The sequence below is a fragment of the Rattus norvegicus genome, chromosome 19 (genome assembly GCF_036323735.1).
Source record: "Rattus norvegicus strain BN/NHsdMcwi chromosome 19, GRCr8, whole genome shotgun sequence".
NCBI lineage: Eukaryota > Metazoa > Chordata > Mammalia > Rodentia > Muridae > Rattus > Rattus norvegicus.
This window is the reverse complement of record NC_086037.1, coordinates 2,297,555-2,314,980: the sequence shown is the minus strand read 5'-3', so window position 1 is coordinate 2,314,980 and position 17,426 is coordinate 2,297,555. Positions and strand designations below refer to the sequence as shown.

Below are 17,426 nucleotides of genomic sequence, written 5' to 3'. Positions count from 1 at the left end.
GCCCTACTTTCTTGCTGCTGTCCTCTCTGTCTTGGACTGACCTCTGAAACTGAGTACAAAATAAACTCCTCCTCTCCAAAATGGTTTCTTTACTGTGTGTATGCTCATGGTAATGATAGCATCAATAAACCCATTGTGTGTGTGTGTGTGTGTGTGTGTGTGTGTGTGTGTGTGTGTGTGTGCGTGCACATGTGTTTCTAAATATATCTTTTTTTTCCTCTTTTGGGCAAGGAACACTGTCAATCAGTTCCCTGCCTATAGTAAATTGTGGTTATGTCAAGACAACTGTCATCTGTTTGTGTTCATGAGAGAGAAAAAAAGAGTGAATTAGTTTCTAAACAGACAGAAATGAGCAGTATATGGGGTGAATCTTCTCTTGCATTGTCCTAGGGCATGAAGTTGAGAAAAAATAAAGCATTTGTATGATTGCTGCCACCAGAAACTGGAGTTGGTTCATTTTTACCACTGCTATTATGTTATACATTTTTAGAAATGAATTCAACAAGGATCAAGATACCTACCTGAAGTTGGAGTGCATTTGATAGAAATGACTTAATGTGTTGTTTCTGAACTTAGCTAAAGAATTGTGCATCCTGAACCTCAATCTCTTTGCCTCTGTGAATCAGTGAGAGATAGCTATATGTTGACCAACACTTTCTAAAAGTTATAAAGGATAATGTAGTAGTTTTTCAACTACAGGAAACTAATTTTCCATGTAAAGAGATGGAAGGTTTGATGGAAGTTCGTTCTAATACCACAAGCAATAAACTGTGCAAATGAACATAAGGCAATCGGTAGCTCTTTCCATGTTCTCAACACCAGTGTATTAGCTAAGCTACTGATCCTCAGGAACAGCCATCTTCTGTGGCACCTTAAGTTCAAGCTGAGAGAATGGGGCTCCTGGTCAGGGCAAGACCACTGAGAATCTTCTCAAATCAACTCCCACACGAATTCCTACTATTCTCTAGGGATATCTTTAGCCTTCAAGACAATATCCTTCCCTATAACACACTTTGATTTGTTACAGAAATAAGATAGGTTTTTATGTGTTAGCACATGACTCCCATATAGTAAGAGGCTTCAAAACTTCTACTAATAAAAATAAAAGTAGAGCCTGTATTAGTCTTCAAAGCCGGAAGTACCTCTCCTAAAAGTCAGCCTTTTAAAGTTGGGATAGACTACTGAAAGCCCATTAGAAGAAACTTTTGAGTTTGTGTGTATCCACTTAATAATTCTTCAACCTCTGTTCATCCCTTGCTTCTCCAGTGAGTATTTACACACATGTTGTTATGAGTTCCTACTGGGTAATAGGTCACAACATCTCTAATTTATATATAACTCTAGATTTAGCTAAACTTCTGTTCTCCTATTTCACTCTCTGTTCTTCATAACATAATCTTGGGTATCAAGATCAGAGTAGTTCAAATTTCTCAGAAATGGGAGTTTGAAATCATAATGGTTTTCTTTAATCAGCAAGTCTTGAAATCCCTGTCATGTAAGGATGCTGCCATCCACAGCAAATATTTATTGTTCTTTCAAAACTAGAAACAGGAGTAATGCCTTCTTAGATTCTCGTAGGTGCTCAGAAACCCCAAGACCAAAATAAGGCCATAAACTATAAGTGACTACTGGTGCTCAGGAAACTGGCCATTAACTGACCATATAAACTGAGTGAGGGCATATTTTATCTGTACGAGAAATAAAAGGCAACCAGTGTAGTTTCAGCACTAGGCACTGACAGAAGGATGAACTGAGAAAAAAATTGAAGAGATTTATAGGATCGTAATCTCATAGAGTAAGAAAGCAAAGGAATCCAAATTCATCTTAAGTCTTTGAGAAAATGGAAAGGAGTTTATTTAATAGAACTATGATCTAGTTTGTTTGGTTTTGTTTGGTTTTGTATTTATAACACTGTAGCTTCTCTGTGAAGAGAAACTAAGAGCAAAAGTAACTTTTGACAGTTTCATAAACTATCCTAGTAGTACTTGAGCAAAACAGGCCCATTTTTCTTTCCCATTTCTGATGAATGAATTTGATGATCTCACTATATCTTATTTTCATCTTCCTAGAGATATGCCCTGCCATGTTTTAGGTTGTATACACTTCTAATCTGTCCTGAACTGCTTGTTACATAGAGCGTGGTACTATTCCTTCAACAGTTCCATTTCTTTATGTCTCTTTTGACTGAACTGTAAAGACACTCATAAAGTAGCATAAAGACCCAAGAACAATTTCAAACACTCTTAACCAGATCCCATCTGACTAAGTGACTATATTTACAGTGAATCATGAATCAGCATCTTTAAAATGTTCTCTAATAGATATAGATAACCTGATCTCGTGTTCCCACATCTTCCTCAGGATTTCTGACCGGAACAGTTGTAATAAACCTACATTCCATCTTACCCTTTCCCCTAGGTATTTAATCATATTTATTTGCATGTCTTGAGGGATAGGTGATATGAACATGAAGCAGGTGAAGGAAAGTCAACAAAGCAGGTATTTTGAACCATAATTGAGAAAAATAAACATTGTCAAAGAAGGTAGCAAAGATTATTCTAAACTTCAAGTAGCTAATATATGGCATGCAAAAATCAGATCTTAAAGAATGAGTTCAGCAATGAATGAATGAATCAATAAGTGAATGAATGAATGAATGATAAGTGTAAGCCATACCATACCAGATAGACACATGTCAGATAGAACACACCAGAATTTCTTTTTCATGTGTGTGTACACCAATGTCATGAAGCTGTGATTGCTTTATAAGCAAGTAAGGAAGGACCCCTTAAGATAAAATGCTTTTAAGGTAACATGTTCCGAATGAAAAAAAGATTCCATGAATTGGGAAAGACATTTTATTTCCAAGCTTCTAAGAGGATTCTACAAACATTAAGATCCTTAAAGTAAAAAAGGAAAGAAAGAAAGAAAAGGAAAGAAAAAAGAAAAAGGAAAGAAAAAGGAAAAGGGAAGAGAATAAGAAAAACAAGACCTCTTAACTATTGAAAAGTAGACAGTACTGGGGAAAAAAGTTCCTTGGCATAAAAATGTGAAAATGGAGTTGTCAACTCTATTCTGACTACATTCCTACATAAGTAAAAGAATCATTGTGATGGTGAGGGGACTTACAGCTGAGTAAACAAGGTTCGTTTTCCTTTTGAGTTAGTCAGTTATTTCAATTCAATTGGAGATCAGCATAAACTTAGCAAAATATTCTTTGGATTACAAAGTCTATCTATAAAATAAACTTAACCTGCAATTTTGCAAGTACCTAGAATGCACATTCCTTCCTGTGATAAAAGACTCTCAAGTGGCATGTCCACTGATTTTCTCCCATTGAATTAGTCAACTGATTCAATGTCGATGCATTGTAAACTGGGAGTGAGCACATCATAAAAAAATAGTGTATAAGGTCTCAAAAAATAACTACAATAAAGTAAAAAAGAACCAAAAATATCCATAATCCAAGGGAAAAAACAGCATGTGTCTTGTGTTTCAAGAAAAGGAGAGGAAGTAGTTGCAGTGTGACTCTGTGCGGTGTCTTCCCAAGTATTGCTTTGTCTGGACCTTTGGTCCGTTGTACAAGTGAAAGGTCCTTCCCAGAAGTTCCACTTTCCAGGAAACTAGAGGCAACTGCATATGACTGTGGCATATCACAGATCAAATGACATCAATCATCACTGTTCAACATAGTCCCTGATCTCATTGAGAGTACATGACCCAAAGCATCTTCTAAAATAAAGGTTGGAAAGTGAATTGTCCTTTCTCTCATCAAGACTTGAAATTTTATATTATTTGAAGACAAAATAAAATTACAGGAGGAAAAAAATGAGCACTTTCAACTGTCAGTCAGTCTTTATCCTAATAAAAATTACATATGGAAAACCAGAGTTGGTTTTGACTATGAACCCCTTCAACGCCACAATGCTCAAGGCGGGCCATCAAGTCTATATCTAGAACATCGAGAGGTCTGACAGTCCTCATGAATTTGTCTCTCATAACTGTGAGTTCACAAGTTAAATGCATAATATATAACATATTGTAAATCCATAGGCTAATCATAGGCTAGTCTAGATCTCTAATGTCCTTCTTTAAAGATATACTCCAGGAAAAGCCAGAACATACAAAAATAATTTACATGAAGATACAGAATCTTATCTTTAAAAAAACCCAAACATATTTGATTTAAATAAACAATAAGAGCAGCAGACTACAACAGATCATAAATAGGGTTATTAAAAGATAACAATTAAATTAGAAATATAAATGGATCATTAGAAATCCTTATTTTTTTCAATGTTAAGAATCAAACCCAGAATTAAAAAAGAATCTTTTTTTATTTCAAAGATTGCTTCTTATATAGAAGCTCATATTAAAGCAACAGTACAATGTTCATAAAATATAAGTGTGATGCTGTAACATTTTCGTACATGTCAGAATACTGATATTTGTATGTATACTAAAATAAGAACTTTAAAATTGTACAAATAGATACATTAAAAATGACATAGAAATAGGGTGCTCCTCACTGAAACAAGACAGTTATATCTGGCACGTATTAGTTTAGGATGAAAGTAGAAGCAAAAAGATTTACAAGAATCAGCAGTAACAAGATTGATGCTCAAGAGACATAATTGTACATTGTATTGTACATACATTGTATGGGTTTAAGCTGGCTGGATATTATATATTTCAAGTTTAAAAATGCACTACAGATAGAGTGTCCATAGTTTAAGGCGAAATTACAGCTCAGAACTGTTGTCCTTTCTAATTTTGTGGAAGCTTCTTTGACAAATTAAAAAATAAAATAAGAGAGACTCAGATGTTCATAACACATAGACGATTTCCCTTCATTGTAAGTTCACTGTGGACTTTTCCTCCATTTAAATATTTCGTGTGCCAAGTGGTTTTTTCTCTAGTGAAGTTGATAAACAACTTCAATATTTGCTTTTTTTAGTGGGAAAAGGTACTTCACAGTATTTTCCACTTTGATGTCCTTGCGGTTTTATTAAATGTTTCCTCTCTGTAAAACTCTGCTTGTTTTAAATGAGCCTTTCCTTGATTTAAAAAAATACCTGTTTACACATCTTCTAGATTCTTGAGAATGCCAGACACAGTTCTTAAGGCCAAATTTGTATCATTATTGTTAAGAGTCATCATCAAAAGTGTCTTTGGAGCCATACAAGTCTGCTAATTTCTTAAAACGAGGTCCCCAGTTCTGTAGATAGTCGTAGTCCAGGTCCGAATCTGTGGTGGCAGACTCCAAGGAGCTCAGGGACCCAGCCACGGAACCCCTGCCCTCATAACCATAGATTTGGATGGAGTCATAGGGAGGGGCCGTGGGATCATTATCGGCCTCCTGTATTCTTGTGTTGATGAAGTCGTCCACATCCACACTGTTGGGTGCTGGTCGCAGCCCAGGTCTAGGCATGTACTGATACTCAGGTTTGATATCTTTGCGAGGGATAAATCCATTGATACCGTCAGGATTCTGCAGGGTGGCAATGTCGAAGGCTTCGGTGTCTTCCTCACCACCCCCTTCATCATCATAGGTTATGATGTTCTCCCGGACATCCTCTTCTTCAAATACAATGAGTGGTTCTTTCTTTTGCCTCCTCAGGGTCACAAACAACACAACGATGACTGTAGGATAAGAAAAAGAATGTCAGCAACCCAAAGTTAAGCCTAACCTGCCTGCTTAGTCATCCCAGAGGCGCTCTGCTTAAGAACCTGGAGTGATGAGAGAAAGGATCTTTCCCCAGAACTCCCAAAGAGCTACACGCTGACCTGCCTCTGTCTGTACAATCTGCCCTGAGAGCATCATACCCTGTGAACTGACAGATTGGAATTATCTTCAGTGTTTTGCAAATGAATCGCAATGCTATTTGGCAGTCCTCTGAAGAATCAGGGAGGATTACTGTTTCCTGAAAGAGGAACATGAATGCCTATTTCTTCTTGCAAACAAGTATAACTGACTCCCCCACATTTAAGATTAAAATGTTCGCTCAGGACTATGAAAATAGGCGACTCCTGTCCAAAGGCCCTACTCTGTAATACAGAAGTAAATCTTACCATAAGAGTGAGGGGGCAACTATAAAAACCCTCGGACGAAAAATATACTGCCTAATGAACATAAAAATGGAATGCTATTTAAAAACACAGGTGTGGCCATCCTATCTTTCCTGGGAGAAGTATTCCACTAGGCTTGCGCACTTGGCAGAGCCAGCAATCATTTATATGGAATGCTAGATACTTCTTAATTTCTATCGATTCAGTGCCCTCCCCACTCTCATCAGGAGGCTCCAAAAATCATTTGTTTGAAGACTCTCCCACACAAGACAGAAAACAAGGCTTGCAGCTGCTTTTGGCAAATAAAGTGAGAGCTTTGGGTTCACATCTTTCTAAGGATCAGGGATTAGAAACTAGACTTAACTCAGATTACACAAGTTCCAGGAGCCCTGTGACTTCTCTGCTGCATATTCATCCTCCCCAGGTTCCTTTTTCACTTTTGTTGTTGTTGTTATTTAACTGACTAATGGATTTGTTTTGCTGTTGTTATTTGCTTGTTTATGCTTGCTTTTGGTTTTTTGTTCATCTCAGGAACATTTCTTGGTATCCCATGTCAGAAACAAGACAGGGCTATCGGCTCCTGCTCCATGATCTAACATTTATTATCATACTTTGGTTTATACATCTAGCATTAATTTTTGAGAGAGCTTTATACCTAGTTTGGAGCACCCACACAGTACAGCATCTTTCATTAGCTATAAAATTCTACTTCCAGAATTTGTGCATGTTCTCTAGGAATATGTCTGACACCTTTGTCCAATGCCAGACATTCTCTAACCTACATCCATACTACCTTATGTCCCAACCACAGAATCAACAATGTACCTTCATTTGATTGTGAATTCCTTCCTTGAGAATCTGAATTCATCCAATATAGAAACTTTGAAGACATCTGTCTATATCTCTCAGACTTTTCCATAGGATATGACTCCCAGATAGCACCTAATAACTGCTAAACCAACCTCTCTGCCTCCTTCCTATGGAGGTGGTCCTATTAATTCATCCTATAGAAAATAAGTAAATTTGTTGTAAGATGCCTTGCATTTGAAGTCCTACAGTGGTACTTGGTTCTGTTACAACATGAGCAGAAGTAAGGCCTACCTCATCACCAACTGATGGAGAAGCTCATGGGTATGGCCATAAGTCAAAGCAAGCAGATGGATAGATGCTGCAGGTAATTAGAAGATCCCTGCTCTGCTTCTTCTGGCAGAGGTCCTCCTCTTTCTTCATCTATCCATTGCAACAATAATTATTCTTTTGGTTCCATTGCTCCTAATCCATTTTCATTTCTATTCTTAAACAGAAAAACCTCCCTCATATATCAGGTTTCTGCATAAATTCTTCAGCTATACAACTGTTTCCAGTGTCCCTCCAGCTCACTGATGGCATTTGCTTTACTGTCCTATCATACCACGTAAAGTCCACATTAGGATTTTCCTCAAATTCTTCCAGCATAATTGGCCAGCTCAGCCTCCTTACCCACTGTGCAATAGACTTCACGAGAGCTATTGCATCTTGCGGTTTGTTTTAAACTGTGTGAATGTACACAGTACAGTCCTTGCAGTCACTCTGTACTGGGTAAGTCTCTTGAAGCATGTGCATCGGTTGGACCATGGGGCAGAGAGATCCTTACCCAGAAGAATGACGATGCAGGCAAGGATGGCGATCAATGCCCCAGTGCTCAGACCGGCATTCAGGATGTAGGCTTCAGCGTTACAGGACAACAGTGCCCCATTCACATCACACCCACAGACTTTTATAGTGAGGGTATTGGTGCTACTCATAGGTGGGATGCCACCATCGCTAATCACAATGGGCAGGAGGTAGAGGTCCTGCTTCTGCCGACTGAACCCTCCACGTCGGGCATATACTCCTGCAGTGTTATCTGTTTGAAGGAGAGAGACAGGGTAAGTTTTCATCATAGGACCATATCTATGGCAGTTGCCTGCAGCTCGCCAGCTTGAAGACATGTTTCAGATTACCGAGGTCAAAGTTAGAACTTTTCTCACTTGTTAATTCAACTAGATGTTAATAGAGGACAATAGCATTATAGGATTTCAGAATCATATCTACATTTTGGAATAAATTTGAGAAATTGGCATTTTAGGATTTGTTCTTTGGCAGTTTGGGTTTGAATTTTCTAAAGAAATTCCACATCCTTCCTCAAGCTTCACCCAAAACATAAACCCACTCATGCGCCATAGGAAAAGGAAGTCCTTCAGTAAAGTACAAATACTTGAGTATTCTTGTTTCTTTGAAATTCAAACAAGAAATAAGTGACCAACTCATTAAGCATATTACACCTGATTCATAGATTCTCACTCATGTTACACAGCCTAAGATGGTGAAGCATGGCATTGTGTTTTCTTTATCTAGACTTGATCATGTTTCCAGCATAACGTAGTCTGTTGTCCCAATCGAAGTACAGCCCATTGTGGAGAGATCACTTCTTTTTTTTGTTGTTGTTTTGTTTTGTTTTGTTTTGTTTTTTGGTTTTTTGGTTTTTTGTTTTGTTTTGTTTTTTGTTTCTATTTTGATTTATTTTCACAGAAATTTTAATAAATTACTTTTTTCCCCATCTTTATTAACTTGAGTATTTCTTGTTTACATTTCGATTGTTACTCCCCTTCCCGGTTTCCAGGCCAACATCCCCCTGACCCCTCCCCCTCCTCTTCGATATGAGTGTTCCCCTCCCCATCCTATCCCTATTACCACCCTCCCCCCAGCAATCCCATTCACTGAGGTTTCAGTCTTGGCAGGACCAAGGGCTTCCCCTTCCACTGGTGTCCTTATTAGGCTATTCATTGCTACCTATGAGGTTGGAGCCCAGGGTCAGTCCATGTATAATCTTTGGGTAGGGCCTTAGTCCCTGGTTGGTTGGCATTGTTGTTCATATGGGGTCTCAAGCCCCTTCAAGCTCTTTCAGTCCTTTCTAAGATTCCATCAACGGGGGTCCCATTCTCAGTTCAGTGGTTTGCTGCCAGCATTCGGCTATGTATTTGCTGTATTCTGGCTGTGTCTCTCAAGAGAGATCTACATCCGGCTCCTGTCAGCCTGCACTTCTTTGCTTCATCCATCTTTTCTAATTGGGTGGCTGTATATGTATGGACCACATATGGGGCAGGCTCTGAATGGGATTTCCTTCTGCCTCTGTTCTAAACTTTGCCTCCCTAGTCCCTCCCAAGGGTATTCTTGTTTCCCTTTTAAAGAAGGAGTAAAGCATTTGCATTTTGGTTCTTTTGGTAGTGCTCATTGCTGTTCCAGCTGCTTTTTCACCCGTTTCCTTGCCTCAATTGACTATTCTTCCTATTGTGAAAGTTGGATTTCTCCTGGCTCAAGAATACATCCCCGACTAATCCTTTAAGGATGCCTCTGGGGCCTCTCTTTTACTTCTGTACGAGGTGACTCATCACATTGTATATTCCTGTTTCTACAGAAATACATATTCTACACATCACTCAGGATTTGTTAACAAAACCACTTTAACCTCAATGAGATCAGGGATTTTGAGAGAACAGGGGATTTTTAATCTGATTCATCTCAGGCCCTTTACTGTCAGGCACACAGCAGATATTTCATAAATATTAGTTGAGCGAATAGTGTAATTAGGTCCTGGGAAAAGTTAAATGAAGATTCCAGATGGTAGCTTTCTTATTTCTCCATGTTTTATAACCTCTCCGCAGTAATGCTTCCTCATCATGTTCACTCTATGGGCAGCTACAAAATACAGGCTATCTTACCTAGTGGGAAAAGTTGGTTAAAAAAAAGTAGGAATTGCACATGTTCCATCACCCTGATCTGCTGATGTGGACTGTCTCTTTGTAGCTTAGGAAGCAATAATTTATATCAAAGGGAATTCTACAGCTAATAGAAACCCTGAAGTAGCTTGATAGGCCATAACTTTGTTCCTGTAGTAGGAAAAAATATCCAAAAATCTCAAAGTGAAATTTATGGATTTTGGTAACAAAAATTATTTTATTGGTAGACCTACTCTTGTGGAAGGTTGAACATATAGTCTGAGTGGGGCTGACTGTAAGCCATATTGATTCACTGACTTTGACAATCTCTAGGATAACAGTTTCTCAGTCATAGAACTGCCAACCCCTCTACCAAGCCAAAGCACTAAGTCTCTCACTTTTAGATTTTCAGGGTTTTGTGTGATTGGTACATTGTGCTTTTCTCTTTAGGTAAAAGTTATGTGTATTACATAAAATAGTGTGGAAAGTAAACTAGCCAAATAATAGTTAGTCTCGTAATGATGCTTTTCTGTTCCCTGTGACACTACTACCCCTAAGTTAGTAATTAAATGTATGTGTCTATAATAAACTATTTAAAGACATTGTCTCTTTTCTATTTTCCCGACTTATAAGACAACTGAGCATTTGCAAACTTTACTCCAGTTCAATGACCTGAAATATCATTATAGACATTATGAATAAAATAAATACTAAAATACATAAAATAAGCAAATCAATTGAGTCAAACTAACTGTAATATAGCTGAACTCCATAGCAGACCTTGACTTGCTTGACTATGAAGGTTCTACTCTAACACCATGATATCATGGCTGAAAAGAACCTGAACTGAGCATGTTTACTTTTTGTTCTTATAAAAACTTTTGAAGTAATAATTTTAAATCTATTTTTCAACAAGTCATCCACACAAGCTTGCCTCTTCAGATCCTAGAAGTCAGGTTTCTATAGAGAAGGAACTGAAACCCAAACACTAGTGTAAATCAGTTCTGAAAACATGAGCAATATGTGAGTCCGAGATGTGTCATTCTCTGTAAGTCTAGCTGCTCTAAGAAGCACCAAAATTATTACAGAAAATTGCATTTCAAGTTCTGGGATGGCTGAACCAGGTCTAATCTCTGAGTATATAGCAGTGGGATCTTTAATTCTTCTTTTTGAATATCTTCTAGTAAAGGATATCTATGGACAAAGGGATTAGGATTAGTTCTGGAGATAGGAAAGAAACATACTACGAGTCTTCCAGAAATACCAATTGCAAAATCCTGTCTAAAGTGTCACTTGCTCATCTTTTAAACAAGGAGAACTATTCATAATTTGCCAATACTAGAACTAAATGATGTAACATACTCCTCTGATTGTCCTCTGGGCTTGTCTTCCAAAATGTCAACTGAATTTGCCAAACAGAAACTTATCATCCAATGCCAAGTCCACCCATGGGCCTTAGTGAAGGGTTAAGGTCATAGACAGGAGGCTTGTTTAAGAATTTGACCTCACATTGAAATGATCTAAATTGCTTTAACACATAAACCATATGAGCAGTTCTCAGCACTAGCATTGTAGCCTATGATGGGATTTCTTGTGATCCATCCAGAACATGGTCAAAAATTTAAAAAAATATTGTCAGGAACAAGTGAAAATCAGTTCTAAATGGACTCATGAGAGAAGACACAAACAACAATAGTAGAACTCCTTTCTGGAAACAAACACTGCGCTCTAAGAATGATTATGTATAATTTTCACCTAAATTTTTCTAAGCAGCTGGCCACTCACCCCATGTTTTTGTAAGTCCCCTTAGTTTAGATTTATAAAAGGAAAAGAAGTGATTAAATTAGGCACATTTACAGGGATAGGTAGGCTTCTACATGGTAAGTAGAAGGAATTATAAAAAGATGAATATTGAATTAATTTTAAATGTTATGTTTTGAGACTTCCCAGATTCTTTTCCTATTTATCAAAAGCCTGTAAATAGTCAAACCACTCAGTTTTAAGGATCAAATAGAAGTAACTTACATGTTGAATCGTCTCCATATTTGTTATTTCTTTTTAGACATGAAATTAATATATTTAGGATTAACACTGATTCTATGCACAGAAACACTTAGTGTGGTGTCAGCCTGTTGAAAATGCCCAGAGAATATTAATACTTTTCTGGAAGCTCTTCTCTTTGAGTAGGAGACTAATGAGGATGAGAAACTTATTGGCACAGATAGAAAAATGAATTCTTGGAAATGTCACCAAAGCTTCAAATGCAACTGCCCACACAGAAGTGCATACACTCCATAAGTAAGGACCACATTTGTGCTTCAGTTCCAGGCTATGTATTTCCCCAGGATTAAAAAAAGTTGTCAAGCACCTTGGCTTCTTATCCTGATTCTCAATATTTTCAGCTATGAATGAAAGTAGATAACAAGTTCTACTTTTTCCCCACTTAGGCAAAACTTTGCAAATGTTGGCATTAATTACAAGTATATGTCATGCAAAGATGGTAGCATTTCTATAAATGGAGAAAATAAATTCAGGCTTTAAAAATTTATGTCTAGAACATGGGCTTCTAATTGCATGCTGCTTTTACCTGCATAGTTTTTCATTATACTGAAAAAAAAATCAAAGTTTCCTAATGATAATCATCTCCATGGCAGGAGGTTGGGATGCTAATGTAAGCATTATAATGATGATGTAGCCCAGTGGGGAGGTACATAGACTGACCCTGGGCTCCAACCTCATAGGTAGCAATGAATTGCCTAGTAAGAATGACAGTGGAAGGGGAAGCCCTTGGTCCAGCCAAGATTGAACACCTAGTGAACGTGATTGTTGGGGAAAGGGTGGTAATGGGGGGAGGATGGGGAGGGGAAGCCCCTATAGAAGGGGAGGGGGAGGGGTTAGGGGGATGTTGGCCCAGAAACCGGGAAGGGGAATAACAATCAAGATGTAAATAAATACTCAAGTTAATAAAGATAAAAAAAATGTGACACTAAAAGAAAAAGGATGGTGGAGAAATAGCCTTTGATATTGGACTGCACAGTACCCTAAATCTCCATAATCAAAAATGTGTTGCCTGAAGTGGGTATAGTTCCTGCATGTTAAAATGTGATGGCACCAAGGGGCTGGAATGATCACCTGTTTTCATATTGACATCCAGCCGAAGCCCGTCCTAGCCAATCTTGGTTCTCTGTTGTTTTAGCCTCAGAAGTTGAACAACTCTCCTTCCATGACTCTTAGTCTGAGAATCTGCTTTTGAGATCACTGCATATGTGTGGAAATATAAAGGAGGCCATGATCCTATGGAAATATATTCTTTCTTCTCAGTCAAAATTGCCTGTTCTACCAATTTATCAAACTCTTAGGGACAAAGTAGATCCATCCACTTCAGTAAAATCTCTGCATATATTAAGACAATGCTTTATCAAGTGACTAGCAGAATAAACATTTGTTCACTTTCTACTGGGCTCTGGCTTTTCTAAGACAGGCAAGTAGCTTTATCATATACATATACATATATATATATATGCATTTGTGTGTGTGTGTGTGTGTGTGTGTGTGTGTGTGTGTGTGTGTGTGTGTGTGTAAAATAGAGAGGATTTATATGATCTTTGATTGTCCCAGTATTTTTCAGGGTTGGGAATACTACAATATCGAAATTCTAAACAAAATGGTCTTTAAATTACTAATACGAAAGATGTTGTAAGACTGCAATGGCTGTAATTGTTCCAAAAGAAACAATAAGTTGTACACTGCTGAGATAGGGGATTGACTGTAGTATCTATAAAATAAAGAATAATAATAAATAATAATAGTAATAAATGACAAAGGAAACATGGCAGCAATTGTTGCTTGTGTGTAGCTATGTTATTCAAGCAGATACCTGTGAGACATCTGTGTGTACATTGTGTAATGGCGTTGACAGGACTTGAATATAGCTTATTACATTTTTTCTTGTAAACTTGCTGTGACATTAATTCAATTCTCTATACTAGAGGAGTGCAGAATGAAGAAGATGATGTACTACTTAAGTACGTCCTACACAAACACGAGAATAGGGACCATGATGACCAGGATGAACTTAGTGGGACACCAACAGTTACAGACATATAAGACATTTGAAGTGTTTAAGCCAATGGGTTAAAATAGTAGCTAGAGGGAATTTAGAAAGAAAATGTCTAAAACATTCACTGATATTTGTGTACATCCAACCATTAAGGGAGAAAAAGTACACTAGCAGTGGAGTTAATCAATATGATGGGAAGAATAAAAATCCACCAGTTTCTACTACACATGAATTTGGAGATGATTACAGTGGTATTAAAACGTTCTTGGGCATAACAACAGTCATAAGTTGGACTTCTGAAGGGACTGAAAAACAGAAGGATGCATAACCGTCATAAATAAAAAGCTAAAAGGTAAAGCTAACACTGGAAGAAGAAAAGACTGTTGTTAATTTTGGTGAGAAAACCATTGCTAGGGATAATATAAGAACAAAAGAACAGATACATTGTTTATATTGAAAATGACATAAACAGATGCTGAGACATCAGGATGTCTGCACAGTAGAAAGAAGAGGCCAAAGGTTAACATTCCAAGCAGGTGAGATTTTAAACTCAACCATAAGATTTGAGTTTCTTATTTAAGACAGGAAAGGAAGGTGAATTGCCACCTTCTAGGAATAAATTAGGTGGGTTGGAGAGATGACTCAGCTGGCAAAGAACGGTGTACTGCTCTTGCAGGGGGCCTAATTGGATTCCCAGCACTCACATCAGGCAGCTCCCAACCACTTGTAACTTTAGCTCCAGAAGAACACTCTATATCTGCCATTTGTAGCGAAAAGACATACATGCACATACCTGACCACTTCATATACAGATACATAAAGAAAAATTTTTAAATTCTATTTTAAAAGAGTAAAACAAGGAATGATGAAAAATTATTTAAATTCAGCAAAAGAATGAAGGGATTGAGAATTGTGAAATAATATTTCTAGTTTTTGCCAATTAGTTAATGACTGAAAATATGGTTATCTGAATTTAGTGTGCATATGAGAAAGTCAGAGAGAAGTGATTTTCCTGATGCTTTCAGAAATCAGTAAAACATTTCCAATGGGCAGTTTGTATATTATTATAAGTCAAAATATATTACATGAAAAAATCTATATTTAGTAAAAGAAAAATAAATAACAACTGGTAAACAATTTTTTTGGTCTATTCAAGTCATTTAAGAGTTCATCCTAAAAGAGTTAATCACATAACTGACAAAGTTGTACCAAAGCAATGAATTTAAGAACAACAGTCAAATGTTGTCCTTTAGTGACAGGAGCATAGCTACAAAGCATTGCCACAGGGTTCTGACACAGAACAATGTATATTACTTTCTGAGTGGAAAACAAATGTATTGGTTCAGTTGATTTTTATTTAAAAATTAGAGGAAAAAAAGAGCTAGAAGGGACTACATAAAACAATAGTGACTATGTTTAAGAATGCTGCACCATCATGGGCTTGGGGATTTAGCTCAGTGGTAGAGCGCTTGCCTAGCAAGCGCAAGGCCCTGGGTTCGGTCCCCAGCTCCGAAAAAAAAGAAAAAAAAAAAAAAGAATGCACCATCATGTTATTTTTATTATTTTTAATCCTATTTCTGCTGTCTGTATTTTCTAATTTTCCTACTAGGGATATATATTAATTATGCAACAGAAGGTCATAAAATTCTTTGCAAATATATTTAACCGCAATAACTATGAATGTGATTGAAATGGAAAGGAAATCCTTTTTCATTTTCTTTCTATGCATTCCCTGATTCCTAGACTGATCACCTGAACTGCACATGAGTCCTCTCTAAGAATGTTTCTTATTTAACTATAGAGTAAACAAAGATTGAACTGAAATAACTTTTAAAAATTATGGTTTTCTGTGTAATGTCTAGCATATCATGTGCACTGACCAATAACTTCCAGATAGTTAGACTTAATTTCATGACAGAAGGGGTGTATGACCTTGGGTAGATCAGTGCTTTTGGCAATTTATTTTCTTGTTTCATTTGTAACTGTGACCAAAGACATATAACATATCCTGGTGGGCTCTTTAAAGAACTGGGTGAGATTGGTTCAGAAAAGATTTTATAAACTAGTGAAGAGCTTTTTTTTTTTTTTTTTTTTTTTTTAAGAAATGTTGTAAGTCTGATGTTTTTAAGGCAAATGCACCTCAATTCCTCAACAACTCCATTCTGATATTACTAGCTGAGGATGGCTGATGTGTTGAAGGACCATCCAGTGTTCTTGATACCTGCTGATCCGGCTTTGAAGCTGAGACTGCAGGCAAAATGAAATAAAAGGCTGATTTCTATTAAGATGTGTTCCCTCTTACATTTCTAAAGACGCTAAGGACACCGTTTGGCAAACACAATAGTGACTCTTTACATGACATAATGGAATAAACACTCAAGGAGAAAGGAACTTGATACTTTTACTCAGCATGCTCTAAACCATTATCTTGTGCTTTCTTTGGAAAACAGTCTCTGCCGAGAAATTCCGTAACTCAGTCGGCTATTAATAGGCTATGCAATGTGATTATTCCTTTTGGATTACTTCAATGTGTAATTACTTTTAGAAGCCAGCAGAAAGAAACTCTATTAAATGATAATTATAGGACTGTATTTGCTTTGAGGTTTTGTAATAGCACTAAACATGGGAGTTTTCATTAACTGTTTGCCATAGTTAATAAAGTAATTTTTCTTAAAAAGTAGCAATTCTTTGCAAGAGTTTAGCTCAACTGTAGGATTACTCTCCTAAAAGAGAGGGTAGGAGGGAATTGCATAGGTGGCTGGCTCATTGGTGGTAATATAATCTCTCTGAAACTATAGATGACATCCACGAAATACCGTGGCAAAAGAAAATATCCATAAATATCCGGAGAACAATATGCCATAGTACAATGTTCACAGAGGTTAATGGAGAAAAATACAATTTCACTTTCCAAAAAAAATAAATAAATAAGACTGAGCAGGTGATGAGGGTAACTCGGCTGGCACACTGCATAAAGCCCAGAACAGCCTGCTGCTTTGAGAATGAATCCTGCACATGCAGATCTTGCTGGGATTAGAGTGAGGCATTAGACTTTCAATGTAATTTGGGGATTATATCAACACGATAAAACTATGAGCACAAATATTTGGGAAAGGAGACCAAAAAAAGCATCAGGGACATAACAAGCCTGTGAGGTTCCCCCAGAGTTTCTGGACAACTGTTTAAGTCGCCTCACTGCTGACAAAAGTAAGTCAGAGGTGATGTTAACACTGTAATGCAAAAACAAAGCCAGCTGCTGATACAAAGTAGTACTGGAAACTAGTTTGGAAAGAAGGGAGCTGCTAGTAGTCAAGGTGGGGATTCTCTTGTGCTAAAAAGCAGACATCCAAATAGATATCTCAGAAAGCCTTATTAAATGCCTATGTATAACTTTGTCTACTTATCGAAGTATACGTTTATTCTCATCTGCACTCTAATCCCTCTGTACTGCAGAAACACCATAACAATAATAAGTGGTGTTACTCTCTGGCTAATGAAAGTTAAGTGTCCCTGACTAAGAATTCTCGTCTGCCCTAGTGTTTTCTGCAAAATCAAAGTAT

At 37.2% G+C, this 17,426-nt stretch overlaps 1 protein-coding gene across 3 annotated transcripts in view; it reads right to left on the bottom strand.

Annotated features, from left to right (window-relative positions):
• Positions 1-2,840: 2,840 nt before the first annotated feature.
• Positions 2,841-17,426, bottom strand: part of Cdh11 (cadherin 11) — a 159,180-nt gene continuing 144,594 nt past the window's right edge. For 2 of the 3 annotated variants that reach the window (XM_063278319.1, XM_006255059.5), the window contains 2 exons: positions 7,703-7,954; positions 4,319-5,643 (listed from right to left, as the gene is read on the bottom strand). In XM_063278319.1, the coding sequence (XP_063134389.1) occupies positions 5,147-5,643; positions 7,703-7,954 (749 nt within the window). In that variant the 3' untranslated portion in view covers positions 4,319-5,146. Of the gene's footprint in view, positions 5,644-7,702; positions 7,955-17,426 lie in introns of all 3 variants that reach the window. The other variant, NM_053392.1, reaches the window with a different exon arrangement.